At 42.0% G+C, this 25,832-nt stretch overlaps 3 protein-coding genes across 4 annotated transcripts in view; 2 read left to right on the top strand and 1 right to left on the bottom strand.

Annotated features, from left to right (window-relative positions):
* Window positions 1-25,832, top strand: part of LOC307208556 (vomeronasal type-2 receptor 26-like) — a 56,300-nt gene that overhangs the window by 21,500 nt on the left and 8,968 nt on the right. Inside the window, exon 1 of one of the 2 annotated variants that reach the window (XM_079963258.1) lies at window positions 25,315-25,568. The exons of the other annotated variant lie outside the window; for it this stretch is intronic. Coding sequence (XP_079819384.1) covers window positions 25,330-25,568 — 239 coding nt within the window. The 5' untranslated portion in view covers window positions 25,315-25,329. Of the gene's footprint in view, window positions 1-25,314; window positions 25,569-25,832 lie in introns of those variants that run through there. 2 annotated transcript variants of the gene reach the window in all.
* Window positions 5,683-25,832, bottom strand: part of LOC307208461 (uncharacterized protein) — a 45,316-nt gene continuing 25,166 nt past the window's right edge. The window contains exon 2 of the mRNA XM_079963047.1: window positions 5,683-6,691. Within this exon, the coding sequence (XP_079819173.1) occupies window positions 5,845-6,691 (847 nt within the window). The 3' untranslated portion in view covers window positions 5,683-5,844. The remainder of the gene's footprint in view (window positions 6,692-25,832) is intronic.
* LOC307209860 (vomeronasal type-2 receptor 26-like) lies at window positions 23,093-24,491 on the top strand (the record flags this gene model as incomplete). The annotated part of the gene is made up of 1 exon (XM_079965224.1): window positions 23,093-24,491. A coding segment is annotated over one exon (927 nt), but the record flags the coding sequence as incomplete, so codon positions are not given.

The raw sequence follows: 25,832 nt of genomic DNA, 5'->3' as shown, positions 1-25,832 counted from the left end.
CCAAGTGCTGCATTATTGTACTGAGGCCTGATCTGAACACAAAGGAGCACCTGACAACAAAAACAAAAGATGGAAATTGATTCTTAATGCGCTTTTCCCACCAAGGGAATCTGCGTGCAGCACAATACTTATGAGAAGAAGCTATTTCCCTTTCAGGTGTTTATTATGAGCTGCTCTTGTAACTATTTTTTAATATATCCAAAACCTAACATGTCATTTCCAAAGTGAATGCACAGTCATCTCAGGACTGTCAGAGGCCCTTTTGATTTAACCTATCACTAAATGGGAACTCTTTTCAGAACTTGATTAAAAAACACACACCATCTTAATATGCCCGGGTGATCTTTATATCTGTGTCACCCTGACCGGTGCTGCATGATCTTATTTTCCACAACTAAATTTGTATATGTAACATATATGCTGCACACTGAGTCTGACATTTTCTTCCTTTTGTGCAGATGTAAGTGGATTTGGCTCTGTGTAGGTATGGGTTAGGGTTAGGGTTTAAACCTTAAGCTCCTAATGTATTGCTTCTAACCCCTTTTTTGTTTTTGCAGATCCACAAAATAATCTGCTTCTAAAGGTATTAGGAAACTGAAGACGAATTCTGAAAACTTAGAGATGTTCTATCTTCCATGTTCTTGAGTGGGAAGATGGCCTGAGCTAAAAGGGGCTGCGCTCCTCTGGGTGGAAGAGGTCCACAGCTTTGGGGTCCAGCAACATTGTCACGGGAAGCTCAGAATTAACTGCTCACGTTAGTGCTTAAGACACAGTGAGCTGGATGATAATGATGATGATGATAATAATAATAATAATAATAATAATAATAATAATAATAATAATAATATTTATAGCTCACCCATGTGGCTGGGTTGCCCCTGCCCCTGTATACTTTTATCTTTACAAAGTTTACTTCTACGACCAGAAGAACTGTATTGTAGAAGATGAGTTCATGATGTACCAGCTTCTCTTAAACTTGTTGCATCTAGTCTGTTTATGCTTTCCATGAGACAATAAACACTCTATACTTTGAACTGAACCGCGTGGCAAATGAGTTTTCTTAAGCAAAAAACTCTGGAAAAGGCTGACCAATAGAAAGCAGGAAAACTCTGATATTCTGCTAGACAGCAAAGCTACCACTCCACTGAACTAACCCCCCTATCATGGGCATAGCCAGGTGGGCAGGGGCCAGCTGCAGTGACTGGTTGCATAAAAAACTGACTCCTTTTGAAATAAGGCATTGTCTGGACCCATTGTTCAAAACTTTACTTGCAGAACTTTCTTCAAAACAGAACAAAAACATCAAAGATACATCCAAATAATTCCATGCAATACGGTATATTGTGCAAGTCCATTTCTTAGAAAGAAAAGAAAATTCCAAACAGACCTATAAGAAAATATCTCCATTCCTTAAAGCCTCCAATTAGCCTGAGGCCGTTCACCTGGAGAACTTCATTTACATCCATACTCTCACAGAACCTGGAGAAAAAAGACTCTTTCAAAATGCCGATTTGCAATTCAATACCTTTGTCCCTTGTAAGGGATGTGGGTGGTGCTGTGGGTTAAACCACAGAGCCTAGGACTTGCTGATCAGAAGGTCAGCGGTTCGAATCCCCTTGACGGGGTGAGCTCCAGTTGCTTGGTCCCTGCTCCTGCCAACCTAGCAGTTCAAAAGCACGTCAAAGTGCAAGTAGTTAAATAGGTACCAATCTGGCGGGAAGGTAAACGGTGTTTCCGTGTGCTGCTCTCGTTCGTCAGAAGCGGCTTAGTCATGCTGGCCACATGACCTGGAAGCTGTCCCTCGGCCAATAAAGTGAGATGAGCGCTGCAGCCCCAGAGTCAGTCACGACAGGACCTAATGGTCCGGTCCCTTTACCTTTACCTACCATTGTCACTTATCTAAGGTTAAACACTCACATGTTAGCTACCAGAAAACAATAAGAGTCCATTATCATCCCTTCAAAGCAGTTCATAGGCCCATGTGCCCCCAAACCACATCCCTGATGCCAGCAGGGATCCCTTATCCCATTATTGGTGAAAGAAGCATTATGTTGTAGCTAGTAGAATAGGTTGTGGGGTGTGAGTGATGGGACTGCTTCTTGGGCTTTCAGATGTGCACATAGGCGCAAAAAATGTCCTGAAAAAATGGCTTGATCCTGGCTTATCTGGTGGTGTATCTTAAATAAAAGTCATTCAAGGATCACTTTCCCCTCTGACGTTTTCCACAACATGTCGCCACATCAGTGAGATTTTGTGAACATAGAATCATCGAGTTGTAAGGGACTCCAAGGTTCATCTAGTCCAACCCCGGCAATGCAGGAATCTCAACTAACGCACCCAAGACAGATGCCCATCCAAACTTTGTCTAGAAATCAACTGGCAGCCAGTACAGTTCACCTGCCCTGCTTCTATCTCCCTTTAACTGGCAAGCAGCCGTTCACCTTCCAACAAACCCACAGATGACTGATTATGCGATGAGGACGCTCTATTTTGCGAGAGAGGGGGAACAGAGCCAACACTCTTCGAAAGAGTGAACAGGCGGGAAAATAGACAGGAAAAGAGGAAGTCGGAGCTGAGCCAATTAGTTCGTGCCATCGCTGTATGGGAAGTCTGTTAGACAGGAAGAAAAACAAAGGGCGCAAACAGAGCCGGTTCAGTATATTCTGTAGAAAAAGAAAGGAGAGTTCAGGAAGGATCATCGTGATTAATGACAGTGGTACGTTACAGCCACCGGAGTTATCTGTTGTTGGTTTTTTGCAATAAATCCTCTTTTTAATTATCTTCGTGTACCGCGTATTAAGGTGAGAACCTGGACTCCTGATATATAGGGAAGTCCCACAGGAGGTTTTGCAATTCACTATTTTAAACCTTAAACTTGACACAAATGCCCAGTGCATTGCTTCCAATCGTTTCTTGAAGGTCCGCAAAATAATCTGCTCCTAAAGGAAATTGAAGATGAATTCTGAAAACTTAGAGATGTTCTATCTGCCATGTTCTTGAGTGGGAAGATGGTCTGAGCTAAAAGGGGCTGCCCTCCTCTGGGTGGACGAGGTCCACAGCTTTGGAGTCCAGCAACATTGTCCATGGAAGCTCAGATTTCATTGTTCACGTTAGTGCTTAAAACCCTGAAACAACTTGGGCCCCCAATATCTTGATAGGTCATCTTTATCTTTTGCCAATTTTACCCCAATTTTACTGGAGTTAAGGACCATTGGTATATCATTTCCCCAATATACTTGAGGTCTTTCAGAATGGGCTCTTACATCAGCTGAGCAGACCAAGAAATAGGTTCCATCCTAGAGCCTCTGTGTTGGGGTTGGGGAGGGAATGGCACCTTCTCTCTGAGTCTTGCTCCAAGCTATGGCTGCGGCTGCGGTTGTGGCAGCTACCAGACAGGCTGCAGACTTGCAGGCCTGGAACTGCATGAGGCAGGCTTGTGACCCTCAACCAGGGTGAGAGGCTGGTTGAAAGGGAAATTAGGTTTGGTGGACTTCCCCCTCTGAATGAGAGTCAATGGGAGGAAAGCAGCTAGAGGAACTAACATCTTCTTCTGACAGTATGGGGCATGTCTAATAATGTGCCTTAGATTAGTTTTCTGTGGCCTAATCCCACAACTGTAAACGGGGTGAATGGAAATGATTTAATGCTTCCAGGTGGGCAGGTAGCAGGGCGTGGTCAAGATGCTGCCCTAATTCCCGTGGTGGTGGGCAGGGGAAAGGCTGGTTGGAGTGGGGGGGGGGGCTGGCCAACATCAGGAGTGGAGGCCTAGGTGTTTGGTCTCTCTTCCTTGTTCCAGCCCTCTCACACCACCAGAGGTTACTAGTAGCAGATCTACAAAGACATCTGGTCTGCTGCTGCTACTGCTGAATGTGAGATCAGTCCATGTTAAAAACATGCTGTTTCATGATTTTATTGCTGAATGTGAGATCAGTCCATGTTAAAAACATGCTGTTTCATGATTTGATTGCACATGAGTGGACTGATTTGTCTTGCATTCCCAAGAACTTTCTGATGCTAAGAGCTGTTTGACAGAGGAACAGTCTCCCTCGGAGGTTGTGGACTCTCCTTCATTGGAGGTTTTTCAAGAGAGGTTGGATGGTCATCTGTCAAGAATGATTTACTCGAGATTCCTGCATTGCAATATGTGGGACTAGATGACTTTCAGGGTTCCTTCTAATTCTACAATTCCTTGTTTCCATAATTTGGGTGAACAAACTGGGTGTGTCTGACCCTACCTCGCTCTGCCCACCTGAGTTTATGATCCTGCACCAGGCTAGACTAGGGGGTGAAAGCAGGTGTGTTGCTCTTGTCTATAGAGACACCATCTCCTAGACCAGGGAACCATTTGGTCTTGGAATCGGTTTGTGGAGAAACTTTGGAAATACACTTTATTGAACTTCTTACTTGTAGTATAATGCTATCTTGCTATTATGATGGCATACCTAGGAATGTATATGAATGGAGATGTAATATGAATGTCATTTCCTTTTAAAGAATCTTTGGTCTTCTCTTTGAAAGGGTCACATAATCATTGCTAGCAGTCCATAGCCTTGCAGATCAAGGTAACTATTGAAGGGTCTATTAATTCTGTACCGAATCATATTGACTCAGGTACGTAGCCGTGCTGTTCTGACACAGTAGAAATATATTTTAAAAATTAAAAAAATGTCCAGTAGCACCTTAGAGACCAACTAAGTTTTTCTTGGTATGAGCTTTGTCTGCTTTAATCATTTTGATGAACAGTATTTTATAACCTCATTTATGTCCTTTTTAATGCTTGGTTAATTTCTGTTAATTAAAGGAAATGGACCTACAAATCTGTCAATGAACAAATTGTTATTTAAAATGAATACCTGTGATGGTTGAACTTTTTCATCTTCCAACCTGTTCTGACCCGCCATCACCACCCTCTTGGATCTAGAGAAATACGCAGCATTTAAGGCATGGGCCAGAGCTCGGACCGTGTTGTAAATGCTGTAAGTGTCCTGAAACAGGCTCCTTTCAAGAACGTCCTGAGGGAAACCTGAAAGACTCTCCTTCACTTTGCATCGCTTCTGGTCTTTCACAGAAAACACGTGCGTTGAATATAAGCAATGATAGCCTTCAGGCCAAGACGGATCGAAATCACTATGGGCGTAGGAAACTGGCAGATTACCATCATGTTTTGATCTTTTTTTTAAAAAAAAACAACATAATTTTTATTAACAGGCCAATCATATCACATTATTTCAAATCACATTAATCTCATCTGCACCACCTGGCTGGGGGCCTCTCCCCCATTCCCAGACTCAGACTTGCACTCCTAACCTGCAGAAATTATCCTGCAATGTAATGTAGGGTCTGCTGCCATGTTTTATGGAGCCCTTGGCTACATGGGTTTCCTGGCTGCCATCTGCTTCACGGTGGCTTTCCTAGCCAGGAAGCTGCCTGGGGCCTTCAATGAGGCCAAGCTGATCACCTTCAGCATGCTGGTCTTCTGCAGTGTTTGGATCTCCTTTGTTCCCACCTACCTGAGCACCAAGGGGAAATACATGGTAGCCGTGCAGATCCTCTCTATGTTGGCCTCCAGTGCTGGGCTTCTGGGCTGAATCTTCATGCACAAGTGCTACATTATTTTACTCAGGCCTGATCTGAATACAAAGGAGCATCTGACGACAAAAAGTAAAGATGCCATCTGATTCATACAATCATAGAGTTGGAATAGACCACAAGGGCCATCGAGTCCAACCCCCTGCCAAGCAGGAAACACCATCAGAGCATTCCTGACATATGGTTGTCAAGCCTCTGCTTAAAGATCTCCAAAGAAGGAGACTCCACCACACTCCTTGGCAGCAAATTCCACTGTCAAACAGCTCTTACTGTCAGGAAGTTCTTCCTAATGTTTAGGTGGAATCTTCTTTCTTGTAGTTTGGAACCATTGCTCCGTGTCCGCTTCTCTGGAGCAGCAGAAAACAACCTTTCTCCCTCCTCTATGTGACATCCTTTTATATATTTGAACATGGCTATCATATCACCCCTTAACCTCCTCTTCTCCAGGCTAAACATGCCCAGCTCCCTTAGCCGTTCCTCATAAGGCATCATTTCCAGGCCTTTGACCATTTTGGTTGCCCTCCTCTGGACACGTTCCAGTTTGTCAGTGTCCTTCTTGAACTGTGGTGCCCAGAACTGGACACAGTACTCCAGGTGAGGTCTGACCAGAGCAGAATACAGTGGCACTATTATTTCCCTTGATCTAGATGCTATACTCCTATTGATGCAGCCCAGAATTGCATTGGCTTTTTTAGCTGCCGCGTCACACTGTTGGCTCATGTCAAGTTTGTGGTCAACCAAGACTCCTAGATCCTTTTCACATGTACTGCTCTCAAGCCAGGTGTCACCCATCTTGTATTTGTGCCTCTCATTTTTTTTGCCCAAGTGCAATACTTTACATTTCTCCCTGTTAAAATTCATCTTGTTTGTTTTGGCCCAGTTCTCTAATCTGTCAAGGTCGTTTTGAAGTGTGATTCTGTCCTCTGGGGTGTTAGCCACCCCTCCCAGTTTGGTGTCATCTGCAAATTTGATCAGGATGCCCTTGAGTCCATCATCCAAGTCGTCGATAAAGATGTTGAATAAGACCGGGCCCAAGACAGAACCCTGTGGCACCCCACTAGTCACTCTTCTCCAGGATGAAGAGGAACCATTGATGAGCACCCTTTGGGTTCGGTCAGTCAGCCAGTTACAAATCCACTGAGTGGTAGCATAGTCAAGACCACATTTTACCAGCTTCTTTACAAGAATATCATGGGGCACCTTTTCGAATGCCTTGCTGAAATCAAGTTAGGCTACATCCACTGCGTTCCCTTCATCTACCAGGCTTGTAATTCTGTCAAAAAACGAGATCAGGTTAGTCTGACATGACTTATTTTTCAAAAATCCATGCTGACTATTGGTGATCACAGCATTCCTTTCTAGGTGCTCACAGACTGTTTGCTTAATGATCTGCTCCAGAATCTTCCCTGGTATTGATGTCAGACTGACTGGGCGGTAATTATTTGGGTCCTCTCTTTTCCCCTTTTTGAAAATAGGGACAACATTTGCCCTCCCCCAGTCTGCCGGGACTTCGCCTGTTCTCCAGGAATTCTCAAAGATGACTGCCAGTGGTTCTGAGATCACATCTGCCAGTTCTTTTAATCCTCTTGGATGCAGTTCATCTGGCCCTGGAGACTTGAATACATCTAAACTAGCCAAGTATTCTTGTACTATCTCCTTAGTTATTCTGGGCTGTGTTTCCTCTGCTGAATCATTTGCTCCAAATTCTTCAGGTCGGGCATTGTTTTGTTTATCTTTTTTTAAAAAAATAATATTTATTAATTTTACAACAATTTAAACACTTACAAAAAAAACAAAGAAAAAACAGTACATTACAATACAAAAACACTACATAAAAATTAGCAAAACAAAACAAAAACAATTTAAAAACACATCAAAAAAGAAAGAAGGGGGAAAAAGAAGAAAAAAATCTATATCTTATCTTTCTTTCACATATTTCCACGGCCTCCTCACACCTCCCTTTTTGTATTCCACTTCTATTAATTATTTCAGCAATTCCTTTCCATCTTCCCGTTTTCACTCCTGTAATTATCTTAACACATTTTAACCTTATTTTTCCTTTAATACTCTATTAATCTATTTAAACTTAATTCCTTATAACATTTCTACTAAAGCCATATAACTTCATTCCAACATTCTTCTAACATTCATTAATTTTACAATATTTCTATAAATAGTCTTTAAACTTTTCCCAGTCTTCTTCCACTGACTCTTCTCCCTGGTCTCGGATCTTGCCAGTCTTTCCCGCCAATTCCATATAGTCCATCAACTTCATCTTGCAGGTATAAAATGAAATATTCGTTATATTTGTGGACGCGGAGAAAAAGAATTTACATGGTATGGGGGTAGGGCAAGGGTTTGAAAACGGTATAGGTGCAATTTATTCAGAACAAAAAGCAAAATTAATTGTAAATAACGTGGTTACGGAGGAGTTTAAGATAGAAAAAGGGACATGACAGGGGTGCCCAATCTCCCCACTGCTTTTTATATCGGTCTTGGAGGTTTTGCTGAACATGATTAGAAAAGACCAGTTGGTTAGAGGGATACAGGTCGGAGCCAAACAGTATAAATTGAGAGCATTTGCAGATGACCTAGTTTTAACCCTACAGGAGCCAGAATCTAGTACGAAAAGGGTTTTAGACCTAATTAATGAATTTGGTCAGGTAGCAGGATTTAAGCTGAATAAGTCAAAAACTAAAGTTTTAGAGAAAAATTTAACATCAATGGAAAAAGAAAGGTTTCAGAATGAGACTGGCTTGACTGTGGTTAAGAAAGTTAAATATTTGGGGATTAAGATGACAGCGAAGAATGTGAACCTATTTAAAGATAATTATGAAAAATGCTGGTCAGAAGTGAAAAGAGATTTAGAAATATGGTCAAATTTGAAGCTTTCCTTGTTGGGCCGAATTGCAGTTATAAAAATGAATGTATTGCCTAGAATGTTATTTTTGTTCCAAACATTGCAAATTGTGGACAAGATGGATTGTTTCAAGAAGTGGCAGAAAGATGTCTCTAAATTTGTCTGGCAGGGCAAAAAGCCCAGAATAAAATTTAAGATTTTAACTGATGTAAAGGAAAGGGGGGGCTTTGCCCTGCCGGACTTCAAACTCTATTATGAATCAGCAGCTTTTTACTGGTTGAAAGACTGGCTGCTTCTTGAGAACACAGACATTTTGGACCTGGAAGGTTTTAATAATGCTTTTGGGTGGCATGCATATTTATGGTATGACAAGGTTAAGGTTCATAAAGCGTTTAAAAATCATATTGTCAGGAAAGCATTGTTTAATGTTTGGATAAGATACAAAGACTTATTGGAAAATAAAACTCCAAGGTGGTTGTCACCGATGGAAGCTAAGGCTTTCAAAAGACTTAACATGGAGTCCAATTGGCCAAAATACTGTGAGATTTTGGAACAAGAGGGAGACAATTGGAAACTGCAGAGTTTTGAGAAACTAAAGAGTAAAGTACGAGACTGGCTTCATTATTACCAGATAATGGAGGTTTATAAAATGGATAAAAAAATATGATTCCAGGTGGAAAAATTGAAATTAGAAACAGAATTGTTAGAACCTAAAACTAAGAATTTGTCTAAGATGTATAACTTGCTGTTGAAATGGAACACTAAGGATGAAACTGTGAAGTCTGTTATGATTAAATGGGCACAAGACGTTGGACACAACATTATGTTTGCTGACTGGGAACAGTTATGGATCACTGGTTTGAAATTCACGGCATGCAATGCCTTAAGAGAGAATATTATGAAAATGATTTACAGGTGGTACATGACCCCAGTCAAGCTTGCAAAAATTTATCATTTGCCCGATAATAAATGTTGGAAATGTAAAGAGACTGAAGGTACATTCTTTCACCTTTGGTGGACGTGCCCAAGGATTAAGGCTTTCTGGGAAATGATATATAATGAATTGAAAAAAGTACTTAAGTACACTTTCTTGAAGAAACCAGAGGCCTTTCTCCTGGGCATGGTCGACCAATTGGTGCCAAAGAAGGACAGAACCTTCTTTATGTATGCAACAACAGCAGCAAGAATATTGATTGCAAAATATTGGAAGACACAAGATCTACCCACTCTGGAAGAATGGCAGATGAAGATGATTGACTATATGGAACTGGCAGAAATGACTGGCAGAATTCGAGACCAGGGAAAAGAGTTGGCGGAAGAGGACTGGAGGAAACTCAAAGATTATTTGCAGAAATATTGTAAAATTAACGAATGTTAGAAAGTTGTTGGACAGAAATCAAGTGGTTTCCAGCTGTAATGTAAAAGTGGAGTAATAAGTTAAAATAATATATAATAAGTTACAATAAGGATTTGCTGAATTAAGTTTTGAACTGGAATACAAAAGGGGGAGGTGAGAGAAGGTCCGAGAAACAAGGTAATAGAAATAAGTATTGGAAATTATATGTGTTTTGTTTTTGTTTTTTAATTGTGTAATTGTGTATTTTTGTTTTTTGTATTAAATTGGAAACTCTAATAAACATTTATTAAAAAAAAAATATTCGAATATCAAAAAACTTTGTCAGAAGAGGATATGAGGTGATGGGGAGAGATACAAATACTCTGAAATAAAATATTCGACTGGCACAGGAGGCTTAAGCCCCCCCCCCCCATATGCATAACAAAAGTCCATCAGGCAGCAGATGTTCATCATATCAGGCCCCACAATGTCCTGAAAAAAATAGCTTAATCCTGGCTTATCTGGTGAACATAGAATCATAGAATTATGGAAGTGTAAAGTTTGAAGAGGGATCCCAAGGGACATGTAGCTCAACCCTCTGCCATGCAGGAATCTCAACCAAGCAGTCATGACAGATGGTCATCCAAACTCTGAGTAAAAACCTCCAAGGAAGGAAAGTCCACAACCTTCCAAGCGGGACTATTCAAACAGCTCTTGTTGTCAGAAACTTTTTCTTGAAGTTTAGTTAAGAGTCTCCTTTCTTTTAACTTGAAGCCATTGATTCAAGTCCTACCCTCTAGAGCACCAGAAAACAGATTGTGATGTTTTCTTCCAGCTCTGCAGCTGCTGCTCAAGCTCCACAGTGATTCCAGAGATGTATATTCCCTGCATAATTATCATAATCATAGTGATTTTTTTCCTTGGCAAAACTCAAGCAATGTACCCACTTTTGACACAAAGAACAGATATTTCAGAAATCAGAGCTTGAAATGCTTGCTGCATATTTAAAGACCTCTTGTGCCGTCGAGGGCTTTGACTTCTCTTCCAGGCAGGCAGGGATTCTGCCAGTGTGAAAGCGTCATATCCTCCCTTTCCTCACATTTTCTCTGGGGCTTCGGTCTTGTTGGAGACTTTGGGCTTCATCTAATTCGCTTCTTGCTAAGTTGAGAGCAGTGACAACAGACGTAATGACAGGAGGCAGACCCAGAGTGATGCTCTTATTGATGTTGCTGCTGCTGCTGCTGCTTCCCTGTGCAGCTTCTAGGATGCGGAAAGCAAAATGTCCATTGAACTTGAGAAGGGACAATCCAGATGCAATGAATTATTACGAGCCAGGAGACTACCTCATAAGTGGGGTCATGTCTACATTACGAATTCTGCATATTGGACACGATTTCCTTGCCACCCCTTTTATTTACGGTACAAGGTACGCTGCATTTCCCCATGCAATTTCTGCACAGCAGACAAAACTGTGATTGATGGGTAGGCATATATACATAGCATATTCTTTAATACGGTTGTGCTTAGCTGTGACTGCCCAAGCCCCTAATGCTTATATGCCAGGGACAAATCCTGCTTTCTAGAACTTGTCCAGTGAAGACACAAAATGTATGTGCATTGCTTCCCTCCTTTCTTTTTTCCACTGGAAAAAAACACAAACAAATTGATGGTGAATCATGAAGATCCAGAGATCATCTACATCCCAAGTTCTTGACTTGGGCAATGTGAAGATGGCCTGATCTGCACTCCTCTGAAAGGAGCAGGACTATAACTATTAAATTGTCACAATCTATCTATCAAGTTAACATACAATCACGTTGAATTGAGTCTAGAAATCAGCTGGCAGCCAGTACAGTTCACCTGCCCTGGGACATTAGGGTGAAAGGAGGGTGCTGAACAGGATAGGAACAGCAATAACAATTAGAAGCAAGAATTATATGACTTGTAAAGATCTCTATTTTACATCTCCTCTTCTTTTTAAAAAAATAAAGAAACAAACTTTAAAACCTACCACTCCCCTTGAACTAGTGCCTCACACTTTTACAAACCCTTGCTCAATATATTTGAGAGTTGTATTCACTCCCTCTTTCCAGCACTCAAGGGCTCAAATATGCTTCAATCTCCCTTTGACTGGCAAGCAGCCGTTCACCTTCCAACAAACTCACAGATGGCTGATTATGCGATGTGGATGTTCTGTTTTCCTTCATTCTTGTGGCTGCAATTTCTTATAGGGTTAAGAAAGCAGGGACTTGACACTTTTCACTGAATGGAGACTGACATTAGGCTTCATGCTTTGTTGCAGGGCAGCAGATATGGTACCATACTGGTATCGCCTGTCCTTCATGATTGCCATCCATGAGATTAATCAGGACCCCGGGATCTTACCCAACATCACGCTGGGCTATGACATCTATGACAATTATTACAATGCAAGGATGGCCTATGACGCCACGCTAGATCTGCTGTCTCCTGGGAGGGCCAATGTCCCAAACTACCACTGCGGAAGAGAGAAGAAGCCCTTGGTTTTCATTGAAGAGGTCAACTCTGACACCTCACTCCAGATTTCAACTATGCTGGGAACCTACAAAATCCCCCAGGTATGAACACACTAGCCTAGACAACATACAGAGAACAGCAACCTCCCTTAACAGGAAACAAACGATGAAACTCACTCCCAGAGGAGGCAGTGAAGGTTGTAAGAGAGGATTAAACCAACTCATGAAGGCAAAGGCTTCTAGGCATGATCTACATCCCTAGCTGGAGGCACCAATGCTTCTGGGTGCTGAGTTGCTGGGAATCACATGAGGGCAGAGTGCATTTGTGCTCATGCTGTGCTTGCTGGTTTCCTACATGCAGCTGGCTGGCCACAGTGTGAACTGGATGCTGGGCTAGATGAGCCGTTGGCCTGATCCAGGAGGTTCTGCTGTTTTTCATTACTTGTTCTTATGAATGTGGGTCGTTGCTGTTCTAACTGTGCAACTTTAAAAGGACAGCAGATAAGATCTAGGGTCTAAATCTAGCAATGTTCTAGCAAACGATTGTGTGGTTATGCATGAATTATTGTCCAAGTCCCATTTCCTCAAGAAGCTGAGCTTCTTGAGTAGGTCTAGGGCCTTTTCATTTCCATATTGTGCCTTTGCTGATGCTGTTGTGTACACCATAAATGTAAAGCACTCAATACAAGGATCCTGGCAACTGTGGTTTACCCTTCAAAGAGCTATAATTACCAAGAAACTACAGCTGTCAGGATTCTTTGGGGGACACCAAGAGCCTTCGACATGCTCTAAATGTGTTGGGTGCGTGTAATCTTTTTTAAAGTAACGGTGCATTTTTGAATTATTTTATTTAAGGTGTCTGTTGTTGCTTCACTTTTCTGTGCAATGCTTACAGATATTTTAAATATATTATGCAGTATAAAAATTAAATAACCAATCCATCAAAACCCACTGCAATGCCGGAATCACAGCTGAGCACATCCTTATATTGGCAGGTGTGTGAAATAGCGCCGTACAGACAGTGGCGGAGGGTGCAACCCTGAGTGAAGGATCCTCCGATTGCGGAGGCTTGTGACGCCACTCTCGGGGGTTGGTTGCGAATCCCCCCCCCCCACGGGGTGTCTTCTTGTAATCTCCCCTCAATGATGGCTCCCAGGGAAGGACATTCCCCGCCCGCTTCCTCCACCACTACACTCAATGACAACATATCTTAACTCAACATAGTGTTAAATATCGGGGGGGGGGGGTGGACATTCAGGGAGAGAATAATGTGGAAGACATATTAAATTGTTGCCTATAATGAATGAATTGATTTATTTCGTTCACTGACCAGAGTGTATTGTTGCCCAAAGTGTCCTACATCTCCTTTACAGAGAAGCACAGCATAATAGGACCACAATTTCCAGTTGACCAAATAAACCCTCTATATCTTCCTTTTCCTCCTAGGTCAGTTATGCTTCTGTTCATCATGCCCTTGACAGAACACAATCTCCTTTGCTCTACCGAATGACCCCAAATGAAGAACCCCCAGGCTCAGGGATTGTCAGGCTACTCCTGCATTTCAGGTGGACTTGGATCGGGCTCATAGGTTCTGACTCTGACAATGGAGAAAGGTTTCTGAGCACCCTGGCACCTGCGCTTGCTAAGGATGGTGTCTGCGTTGTCTTCTCGCAAACCCTTTCACGATGCAATCTCTTTACATTACAATGGACCGCAAAGCTCCAGCAGAAGATTTCACTTTCCATGGACAGGCGAATCAACGTGTTTCTTTACTATGGGGAATCTCAGTCCTTCATTGAAGCTACAGTTTTACTTCAAATAGTGGGTGAAACCCTGGAACCCATTACTGGGAAAATTTGGATCACAATAGCTCTCTCATATGTCAGCTCCAACATGTCTCCGCAAATACTTTGGAACAAACACATTCATGGATATTTATCTTTGTTTATCCAGACCAAAGAAAGAGCAAAACACGATGGTAATCTGCCAGTTGATTTCTCCTATAAGAATTTCTATCCATGTTGGCCTGAAGGCTATCATTGCTTATATTCAAAGCATGTGTTGTCTGTGAAAGGCCAGAGGCGATGCAGAGTGAAGGAGACCCTTTTGGGGTTCTCTCAAGATGTCCTTGAAAGGAGCCTGTTTCAGGACACCTACAGCATTTACAACACGGTCCAAGCTCTGGCCCATGCCTTAAATGCTGCGTACTCCTCTAAATCCAAGAGGGTGGTGATGGTGGGAGAGAACAGGTTGGAAGATGAAAAAGTCCAACCATCACAGGTATTCGTTTTTAATCTCTAATGATCTGGATAGATATTGTTCCATTTTAAATGAAAATCGATTTAATGACGGATTCATAGATCCATTTCCTTTAATTAACAGAAATTTACCAAGCATTAAAAAAGAGGAGATAAATAAGGTTATCAAATACTGTAGGTCAAAATGATTGATACAGAATTGATAGGCCCTTCAATAGTTACCTTGATCTGCAGGGCTATGGACTGTTAGCAATAATCATGTCACCCTTTCAAAGAGAAGACTAAAGATTCCTCAAAAAGAAATGACATTCATATTAAATCTCCATTCATATACATTCCTACGTATACCATCATGATTATTTCCATCATAGTCATCATATCTCACTTTCCTAATATCAAAGACAAGCAAAGCATTCCAAAGTTAAAGCAAGATAGAATTCTACTGCATGTAAGAAGTTCCAAAGTTTCTTCACAAATCCATTACAAGGTGAAGAGGCTCCCTAGTCAAGGAGATGGTGGAGACTGTTCCACTGCTGAACAGCTCTTAGGGCCAGAAAGTTCTTAGTAACGCAAGTCAGATCAGTCCTCTCATGTACGATCAAATCTTGAAAGAGCATGGTTTTCACATGGACTGATCTGACATTCAGCAGTAGCAGCACCAGACCAGAGGGCTCAGTAGATCTGCTACTAGTAACCTCTGGTGGTGTGAGAGGGCTGGAACAAGGAAGAGAGACCAAACACCTAGGCCTCCACCCCTGATGGTGGCCAGCCCCCTCCCCACTCCAACCAGGCTTTCCCCTGCCCACCACCACGAGAATTGGAGCAGCATCTTGACCACGCCCTGCTACCTGCCCACCTGGAAGCATTAAAGCATTTCCATTCACCCCGTTTACAGTTGTGGGATTAGGCCACAGAAAACTAAGCAAAGGCACATTATTAGACATGCCCCACACTGTCAGAAGAAGATGTTAGATCCCCAGCTACTTTCCTACCACTGCCTCTCACTCAAACGGAGAAGTCCACCAAACCTAATTTCCCTTTCAACCAGCCTCTCACCCTGGTTGAGGGTCACAAACCTGCCTCATGCAGTTCCAGGCCTGCAAGTCTGCAGCCTGTCTGGTAGCTGCCACAACCGCAGCCGCAGCCATAGCTTGGAGCAAGACTCAGAGAGAAGGTGCCATTCCCTCCCCAACCCCAACACAGAGGCTCTAGGACGGAACCTATTTCTTGGTCTGCTCAGCTGATGGAAGAGCCCATTCTGAAAGACCTCAAGTATATTGGGGAAATGATATACCAATGGTAATTAACTCCAGTAAAATTGGCAAAAAAATTATAAATCAAAATCAAATACCTGTTGGAGATGCAAGAAAGAAATAGGAACAATGTTTCACATGTGGCGGGAATGCCGACCTATTCAACAATTTTGGAATGAAATATATGAAGAAATCAAAAAGATGTTTAAAATATCTTTTAGTAAAAAACGCGAGGCATTCCTTTTAGGTATAATTACAAAAGATATTCCCGGCAATCAAAGGAAAATATTCCTTTATGCAGCAACAGCTCCCAGGATGATCATAGGAAAAAACTGGAAAGGGGGGTGGAATCCCATCAATAAATAATAGCAGATTAAACATTGTGCTTATATGAATTTGGCAAGATTCACAGCATTCCTAAGGGGATAATCGGACCAAAAATTAGCAAAGGAATGGGATTGTGTTAAAGAAGATATGAAAAAAACATTGTTCTTTTGTTTTTTTAAAATAATATTTATTACTTTTCCAACAATTTAAACACTACCCAAAAAGAACAATATGATACAATACAATACAAAAACACTACATAACACTAACACATTAAACTAACAAAACAAAACAAAAACAAACAAAAACAATTTAAAACACATCAAACAATTTCAATATCTTATCTTTCATTCGCTTATTTCAACGACCTCCTCACACCCCCCTTTTTGTATTCCACTTCTGTTAATCGTTTCAGCAATTCCTTTCCATCTTCCTCTGTTTTCTATCCTATGATTATCTTAACACATTCTAAGCTTATTTTTTCTTTTAATATTCTATTAATCTATTTATACTTAATTCCTTATAACATTTCTACTAAAGCCATATAACCTCATTCCAACATTCTTCTAACATTCATTAATTTTACAGTATTTCTGTAAATAATCTTTAAACTTTTTCCAGTCTTCTTCCACCGACTCTTCTCCCTGATCTCGGATTCTGCCAGTCATTTCCGCCAATTCCATATAGTCCATCAACTTCATCTGCCATTCTTCCCGGGTGGGTAAATCTTGTGTCTTCCAATACTTCTCAATGAGTATTCTTGCTGCTGTTGTTGCATACATAAAAAAAGTTCTGTCCTTCTTTAATACCAATTGGCCAACCATGCCCAGGAGAAAGGCCTCTGGTTTCTTCAGGAAGGTATATTTAAATACCTTTTTCATTTCTTTATAAATCATCTCCCAGAATGTCTTAATCCTTGGGCATGTCCACCAAAGGTGAAAGAATGTACCTTCAGTCTCATTACATTTCCAACATTTGTTGTCGGGCAAATGGTAAATTTTTTCAAGCTTGACTGGTGTCATGTACCACCTATAAATCATTTTCATTAAATTTTCTCTTAGGGCATTACATGCCGTGAATTTCATACCTGTGGTCCATAACTGTTCCCAGTCAGCCATCATAATGTTATGTCCAACATCTTGTGCCCATTTAATCATAGCTGATTTCACCGTTTCATCCTGAGTGTTCCATTTCAACAGCAAGTTATACATTGACAAATTCTTGATTTTTGGGTCTAACAATTCTGTTTCCAATTTTGATTTTTCCACCTGGAAGCCAATTTTTTTGTCCAAATTGTATGCCTCCATTATTTGGTAATAATGGAGCCAATCTCGCACTTTGTTTTTCAATTTTTCAAAGCTCTGCAATTTTATTCTGTCTCCATCTTGTTCCAGAATTTCCCAATATTTTGGCCATTTGGCCTCCATATTGAGTTTTTTCTGTGCCTTCGCTTCCATTGGTGACAACCATCTTGGGGTTTTCTTTTCTAACAAATCCTTATATCTTATCCAAACATTAAACAATGCTTTTCTAACAATATGATTTTTAAACGCTTTATGTGCTTTTACCTTATCATACCACAAATATGCATGCCAGCCAAATGTATTATTAAAGCCTTCTAGATCCAACACTTCAGTGTTTTCAAGAAGCAGCCATTCTCTCAGCCAGCAAAAAGCAGCTGATTCATAATAAAGTTTAAGGTCTGACAGGGCAAATCCACCTCTTTCTTTGGCATCAGTTAATATCTTAAATTTTATTCGAGGCTTCTTGCCCTGCCAAACAAATCTGGAAATATCTTTCTGCCACTTCTTGAAACAATCCATCTTATCCAAAATTTGCAATGTTTGAAACAAAAACAACATCCTTGGCAACACATTCATTTTTATCACAGCAATTCGGCCTAACAATGATAACTTCAAATTTGTCCATACTTCTAAATCCTTTTTCACTTCAATCCAACATTTTTCATAATTATCCTTAAATAAATTCACATTTTTGGCAGTCATGTTAACCCCTAAATATTTCACTTTCTTAACCAATGTTAGTCCTGTCTCCTCCTGAAACTTCTCTCTCTCATTCACAGTTAAGTTTTTCTCTAAAACCTTAGTTTTCATCTTATTCAACTTAAAACCTGCTACCTGTCCGAATTCTTGAATCAGTTCCAGTACCCTTTTAGTACTAGATTCTGGCTCCTGTAAATACTAAGTCATCAGCAAATGCTTTCAATTTATACTGTTTAGCTCCCACTTGTATACCTTTGACCTCTTGGTCCTTTCTAATTATATTTAACAAAACCTCGAGGGCCGATATAAAGAGCAATGGAGAAATTGGGCAACCTTGTTGTGTCCCTTTCTCAATCTTAAACTCTTCTGTCACTACATTGTTCACAATTAATTTCGGCTTTTGTTCTGAATAAATTGCACCTATACTATTTTCAAAACCTTGACCTACCCCCATCCCCCGTAGATTCTTCTTCATAAAACTCCAAGAAATGTTGTCAAAGGCTTTCTCTGCATCCACAAATATCAAGACTGCCTTAGTATTGATATTCACTTGTAGTTTTTCTAGAATATTAATTATATTCCTCCTGTTGTCAGACAAATGTCTGCCCGGGAGAAAGCCCGCTTGGTCTTTATGGATTTCTTCTACTAACACCTTTTTTAATCTTTTAGCCAAAATATCTGCAAAAATTTTGTAATCCACGTTAAGCAGCGATATAGCGCGGTAGTTCTTGAGCTGTGTCTTTTCAGTCTCTGTTTTTGGTATAAGTGTAATGTAAGTTTCCTTCCACGACTCTGGTGCCTTTCTCTCTTCCAGTATTTCATTGCAGACTTCCTTCAATGTTTGTATTAACCATTCTTTCAAAGATCTGTAATATCTTGGAGTCAAACCATCTGGTCCTGGAGATTTACCTAATTGCATGTTCTGAATGGCCCCTTCCACCTCCTGATCCGTTATTTTGTAATTCAACATTAGCTGTTTTTCCTGAGAGATTTTGTGTAGTCCATTTATTTTCAAAAATCGATCAATGTCCATTTCTTTCTGCTTCTCCTGTGTATAAAGTTGTTTGAAATACCTCTGAAAGCACTTCCTAATCTCCACTGGGTTCTGTATATCCTTTCCTTCCACTTCCAAATTCGTAATAGTATTGAGTTTTTGTCTTTTTCATTGTTCTGGAGTAAGTATATCGGTATGTAACGAATGAAGCTTTGCAGGATTAAAAGCGGTGCGAAAGGTGTAAAGATAGGGGTAATTTACATTAGACACAGCAATTCAGAAAGATTAAAATGTTTGAGGTCTCAAAACAGAGGAAGAAAGTCAATATAAGTATATGTATGTAAAGCTTAGTATGAGGGCAGGGGATTTTTTTGGTAGGTGTGATTTTTTTCCCTTTTTGGTTTCTGTTTGTTTTGATTTGTTTTTGTTGGTTTGTTCTTTTTTTTAGAAATTTATGTTTGTAATTTTTGTTGTAACTTTGCATTGAAAGTAATTTTTTTTAAAAAAGAAGTACTGTCTTTTTCGCCCTATACGACACAACGTCCCATAAGGCGCACCTAGTTTTTTTTGGGGGGGGGGGATAAAAGAAAAAAAAATTATTTCCCCACCAGGCGCGGGGCTGGGGCAGGGGAAGCCCGAGCTTCCCCCGACCCCAGCCCCCAGAACAGGCAACTCTCCGCAAGCCGTGGGAGCCCGGCGCCGAACTCCCGCGCCTTACAGAGAGCTGCGCGGGTCTTGGTGTGCTGAGTTTAGCGCGCCCAGCCTTCGGCATGCAGGCAACTCTCCACAAGGCGCGGGAGCCCAGCGCCGGGCTCCCGCGCCTTGCGGAGAGCTGCGCAAAGTCTGGGTGCACTGAGCTTAGTGCGCCCAGCCTTCGGAATTCAGCCAACTCTCTGCAAGACATGGGAGCCCAGCGCCGGTCTCCCGTGCCTTGCGGAGAGCTGCGCGAAGCCTGGAGAGCGAGAGGGGTCGGTGCGTACCGACCCCTCTCCCTCTCCAGGCTTAAGCGAAAGTTTGCATTCGCCCCATAGGACGCACACACATTTCCCCTTCATTTTTGGAGGGGGAAAAGTGTGTCCTATGGGGCGAAAAATACGGTATATTGGGAACATTAAATAGAAAAACCCTCCATGGCCACTACGTGCCTAGATAATATGTGAACCACCTGGGCTGAAACAGCCAACTTTCTTAAACGCTGCGATCTTCTCTGTCATTCTAGTTTCACCGTTTCCTGAGTGATTTTCAGTTCTACAATGCTTCTATGGGTGGAGCATATTTAGATGAGAATGGGGACCTGACAGCTGATTTTGACGTGGTGAACATTGTGATGCTTGCCAATAAGTCCCTTCACGTGGGGAAAGTTGGGAGTGTGGAGAGAGAGGGATCCGCAGGCGTAAAAGTCACCATTGATCAGGATGCCATCGTGTGGCCCCTTTGGTTTAATAAGGTGGGTTAAATCATTCAGATACATTTGACTTTGATCCAAAAAGAAAAAGAAAACAAGAGGATATTGGATTGAAAGGGGCTTTTAGTTTTGTAGGAAGAGTCACTCCCACTTCAAGTCCCAGGAGCATATTTATGAAAGTAATATTTTTTGCCTCAACCTGCATCACTTCCCAGCATGGCTGGGAAAACCAAGCCAGATGGGTGGGGTATAAATAATGAATTATTATTATTATTATTATTATTATTATTATTATTATTAATCACTCAATTTTGGAGGGGTTCTGTTGGAGGTCTTCACAATCTATTTTTGTTTAAAATTCCCTGAACAATTTAGTAAATGTAAAGTTCAATCCAGTGCAATCCAGTCAAATCCAACTATGGGATGTGGCACTCATCTCTGCTTTCAGGCCAAGGGAGCTGGCATTTGTCTGTAGACAGATTTTCTGGCTCATTTGGCCAGACTGACTAAACCGCTTCTGGCGCAACAGGACACCAGAGCGTACGGAAATGCCGTTTACCTTCCCACAGCAGCAGTATCTATTTATCTGCTTGAGCTAGTATGCTTTCAAACTGCTAGGTGGCAGGAGCTGGGAGTATCGGCTCCAGTATTATTGCAGAGATAGACATACCTGTGGGAAGGTTTACTTTAGCAGAGTATAAAATCCCTTAGAATCCCTCTACAGGAATACACATACGAATCTGATTCATGTAATATAAAACTATTTTACTCTCAGATTCATTCAGGTTTACAGAAGCATACCTGAAGGCAGGTTTAGGTTACATAACAAGCAAATGAACTATACCAGAGGGAAGTTGGTCCTAAGGTGACTGCAACTCAGCCGTTATCTTTGAAAACTACCAGCAACCGGGGGGCGGGGCACTAGGGGCGCCTTGGAAGATGGCCCACAATACCATCTATCCGGCTTGCACGAGGTAATTAGAGGCTGATTATGGGGAGTATATCAGTCTCCCTCGTCTTCCCAGGGGGTGGGAAGATGCTGTACTCGCCCGCGATTGTCCATAAATCACCCCCGAGTTCAAAAGATGGAGGGGGTGGGGACACTGGGCGGAAAGCCCTTGTGCGAGCTCTGGAACTCCCGGACGCTACTTTCAGGAGCGAAACTAGTTGCGTTGTTTAAGAGAGAAAAAAATTGGAGAAGTAAATGCACATGCTTCGAGCAAGGGCAGGAGTGTATTATCTGCTAAATAAATCTACCACTGAGAAGATTGAGCGATGGGACGGAATGAACAAAGGATTACATCAAGGAAGCACAGCCATGACGGTATGTTGAACGGAGCGGAAAAGGGGGGGGGGACTTTCTTCTTTTTCAATATGATTTACCTAACAACCACCCCCCCCCTTGAAGAACCGTCACAATGTCTGATACCAAGTGAGATTGAAAAACAAACTGTGTGGAAACAAAAAAATGTTAATAAAAGGTGTTACTCTGTGAAAGATCTGGAAAGAAGGGAGGCTTTCTTGTTCCATAGTTATAAAAGCAATCCGCCATTAAGAGGCAGACCCGGTTGCAAGTCTTTCAGTTGTAGGGGAAGGGGTGAGCCACTGTTCTGCTATTAGATTTGGATCGTAAATCTGAAAGGGCAATAACCCTTCTGGAAAGACTGATATAAGGTGCAAAGGGTCTGGGAAAATTAAAGAGCGGACCCCGAGACTGTATTTCATCAGAACTGGCTAAAATGGCGACTGCTGCTTGAACAGGACTCTTGGATCTATGTGAGATGAATTACGGGAGAGCATTACAAAGTTCACACAGGAATATAAACAAGGCTGTTTCTTTCAACTCACTTATGGAGACAACTCGGAGGTTATTAAGAAAAAAAGGACAATGACAAGGAGATGAGAAGATAGGAATGTGAACACCAAGGTAGCAGAAATACAAAGATGATTGGACTCCTACCGAACTCAAAGCATTGGTACCCACCACAAAAAATTTAAATTTGGTTTAATATTTGGACTTTGTGATATGTATTGATATAATTTGGAATAATTAATATGATATGATATGATTGGCTTGGAAAATGGAAACTTAATAAAAATTATTTGCAAAACTACCAGCAACCGACAAACTGGTTGTCACAGCAACTGGTTAGAACATGTAGGCCGTTAGTCCTCTGTCGGAAGGTTCCACTTGAGTGCACCTTTACATCCCACAATACCACTAACTCCTGACCATCTTTCTTTATGGGCAGACTGTCCCTCATTCCAGATGTGGTGAGAGCTGTCATATTGGGGATGTCAAGGTCATCCGGGAAGGAGAGCCACTTTGCTGCTATGATTGTGCTCCCTGTGTAAATGGGACCATCTCCACCGAGGAAGGCAAGTGAGAGAAGGAATAGGGCAACTTTTGTAATCTTGTCCAAAGCAGTATCATTTTATCCCCCCCCCCCATAAAACCTTTACCCAAGGTTGGGGCATCTGCTTTTCACGCAACAGATTGCCAATTCAAGTCATAGTATCTCCCGCTGGGGCTGGAAATGTCCCTTGCTTGAGACCCTGGGTGCTCAAATGACTCATCTTCCTTTCAGATGCAGATGTCTGCACCAAATGTCCGGAAGATCAGCACTCAAACAAGGACCGAGATCAATGTGTTCCCAAGATTATCACTTTCCTGTCCTATGAAGACTATTTGGGGATTCTCTTGTCTTTCTTTACCTTATTATTCTCATTAATCACATGCTTGGTGTTAGGAATTTTCATTAAATACTCAGGAACTCCCATAGTCAAAGTCAACAACAGGGACCTTTCCTACATCCTCCTTGTATCCCTCTTGCTCTCCTTTTTGTCCTCCTTGCTCTTCATTGGCCAGCCAAGAAAGGCCACCTGTCTTCTCCAACAAATTGCATTTGTCCTCATCTTCTCAGTTGCTATCTCTTCTTTGTTGGCCAAAACCATTACTGTTGTGCTGGCTTTTCTGGCCACAAAGCCAGGGAACAGGGTGAAGAAATGGCTGGGGAAAAGTCTGGCCAACGCTGTTGTCCTTTCCTGTTCCTGTGTCCAAGTTCTCATCTGCACCACCTGGCTGAGTACCTCTCCCCCATTCCCAGACACTGATATGCACTCCCAGGCCGGAGAGATTATCCTGCAATGTAATGTAGGGTCTGCTGCCATGTTTTATGGTGCCCTTGGCTACATGGGCTTCCTGGCTGCCACCTGCTTCACGGTGGCTTTCCTAGCCAGGAAGCTGCCTGGGGCCTTCAATGAGGCCAAGCTGATCACTTTAAGCATGCTGGTCTTCTGCAGTGTTTGGGTGTCCTTTGTTCCCACCTACCTGAGCACCAAGGGGAAATACATGGTAGCCGTGCAGATCTTCTCTATGTTGGCCTCCAGTGCTGGGCTTCTGGGCTGCATCTTCATTCCCAAGTGCTACATTATATTACTAAGGCCTGGTCTGAATACAAAGGAGCACCTGACGACAAAAAGTAAAGATGCCATCTGAATCTTTGTACATTCCTTTCCATTGTAGGGATCTGTGAACAGAAAGGCAATAACAAAATGCAGCAACTTGCAGGTATAAAATGAAATATTCAAATGTCAAAAAGCTGTGGAGTGAGTAGGCCCAACATATGCGTCAGGAGTGGATTTGAGGTGATGGGGAGAGTTATAAATACTTTGAAATAAAATATTTGACTGGCAGAGGGGGCTTCTATGGTTGTTTTTTCATATGTTGTCCGCCAAGCAACAGAAGTTCCCCAACATGTCCTGAAAGAATAGTTTGAGCCCGGCTTATCTGGTGATGTATTTTAAATGATTGTCATTCTAGGATCACATTCTGCCACATCAGTGAGATATTGTGAACATAGAATCATAGCATTATGGAAGCGCAGAGTTGGCAGGGACCCCAAGGGGCATCCGGTCTAACCCCGTGCAGTGCAGGAATATCAACTAACGCATTCATGACAGATGGCCATTCAAACTCTGCTTAAAAACCTCCAAGGAACATAACTGTCAAGTGTCCCTTATTTGAAGGGACTGTCCCCTATTCCAGCGCCATGTCCCGCTGCTGTCCCTTATTGATGGATGTCCCGTAAATGTCCCTTCAATGATGTCCCTTAAATTTCAAAGGAAGCAGCTCCTCTCCCTCCCTCCCTGCCAGCCAGGGAGGAGGGAGGCTCCAACTGTGTTGCTTGGCTGCGTTGCTCACCCAATAAGAAGTCTAAGAAAGACTGGGGGGGTGGAGCTAGCATGCCTTGTGTGTGGCTAGTTAATGCAAGCTAGTCCCTTAATTTCAAGGCTGCTGGTCCCTTATTTTCAAATCTGTAAGTTGACAGCTATGCCAAGGAAGGAAAGCCCACAACCTCCCAAGGGGGACCATTCCACTTTCAAACAGCTCTTGTTGTCAGAAACTTTTTCCTGAAGTTTAGTTAGAGTCTCCTTTCTTTTAACTTGAAGCCATTGATTCGAGTCCTACCCTCTAGAGCACCAGAAAACAGATTGTGATGATTCCAGAGATGTATATTCCCTGCATAATTATCATAATCATAGTGATTTATTCCTTGGCAAAACTCAAGCAATGTAACCACTTTTGACACAAAGAACAGATATTTCAGAAATCAGAGCTTGAAATGCTTGCTGCATATTTAAAGACCTCTTGTGCCATCGAGGGCTTTGACTTATCTTCCAGGCAGGCAGGGATTCTGCCAGTGTGAAAGCTTTGTATCATCCCTTTCCTCACATTTTCTCTGGGGCTTCGGTCTTCCTGGAGACTCTCAGTTTCTTGCTAAGTTGAGAGCAGTGACAACAGACGTAATGACAGGAGGCAGACCCAGAGTGATGCTCTTATTGATGTTGCTGCTGCTGCTGGGGCTTCCCTGTGCAGCTTCTAGGATGCGGAAAGCAAAATGCCCATTGAACTTGAGAAGGGACCATCCAGATGCAATGAATTATTACGAGCCAGGAGACCACCTCATAAGCGGGGTCATATCTACATTACAAATTGTTCATATTGGACACCATTTCCTTGCCCCCCCTTTCATTTACATTATAAGGTATGCTGCATTTCCCCCATGCAATTTCTGCACAGCAGACAAAATTGTGATTAATGGGTAGGCATCTACATTGAACCTTGTTTAGTAGTCTTATGCTCAGCTGTGATTCTCTAAGCCTGTAATGCTTGTATGCCAGGGATAAGTTATGCTTTCTAGATCTTGCACACTGAAGACACAAAATGCATGTGCATTGCTTCCCTCCATTCTTTTTCCATTGGAAAGAAACAAATTGATGGTGAATCATGAAGAGCCAGAAAACATCTG

This window comes from Podarcis cretensis, assembly GCF_951804945.1.
Source record: "Podarcis cretensis genome assembly, chromosome: 2".
NCBI classification, from domain to species: Eukaryota; Metazoa; Chordata; class Lepidosauria; order Squamata; family Lacertidae; genus Podarcis; species Podarcis cretensis.
The sequence above is the reverse complement of the archived record's forward strand: the minus strand, read 5'-3'. Positions and strand labels throughout refer to the sequence as shown.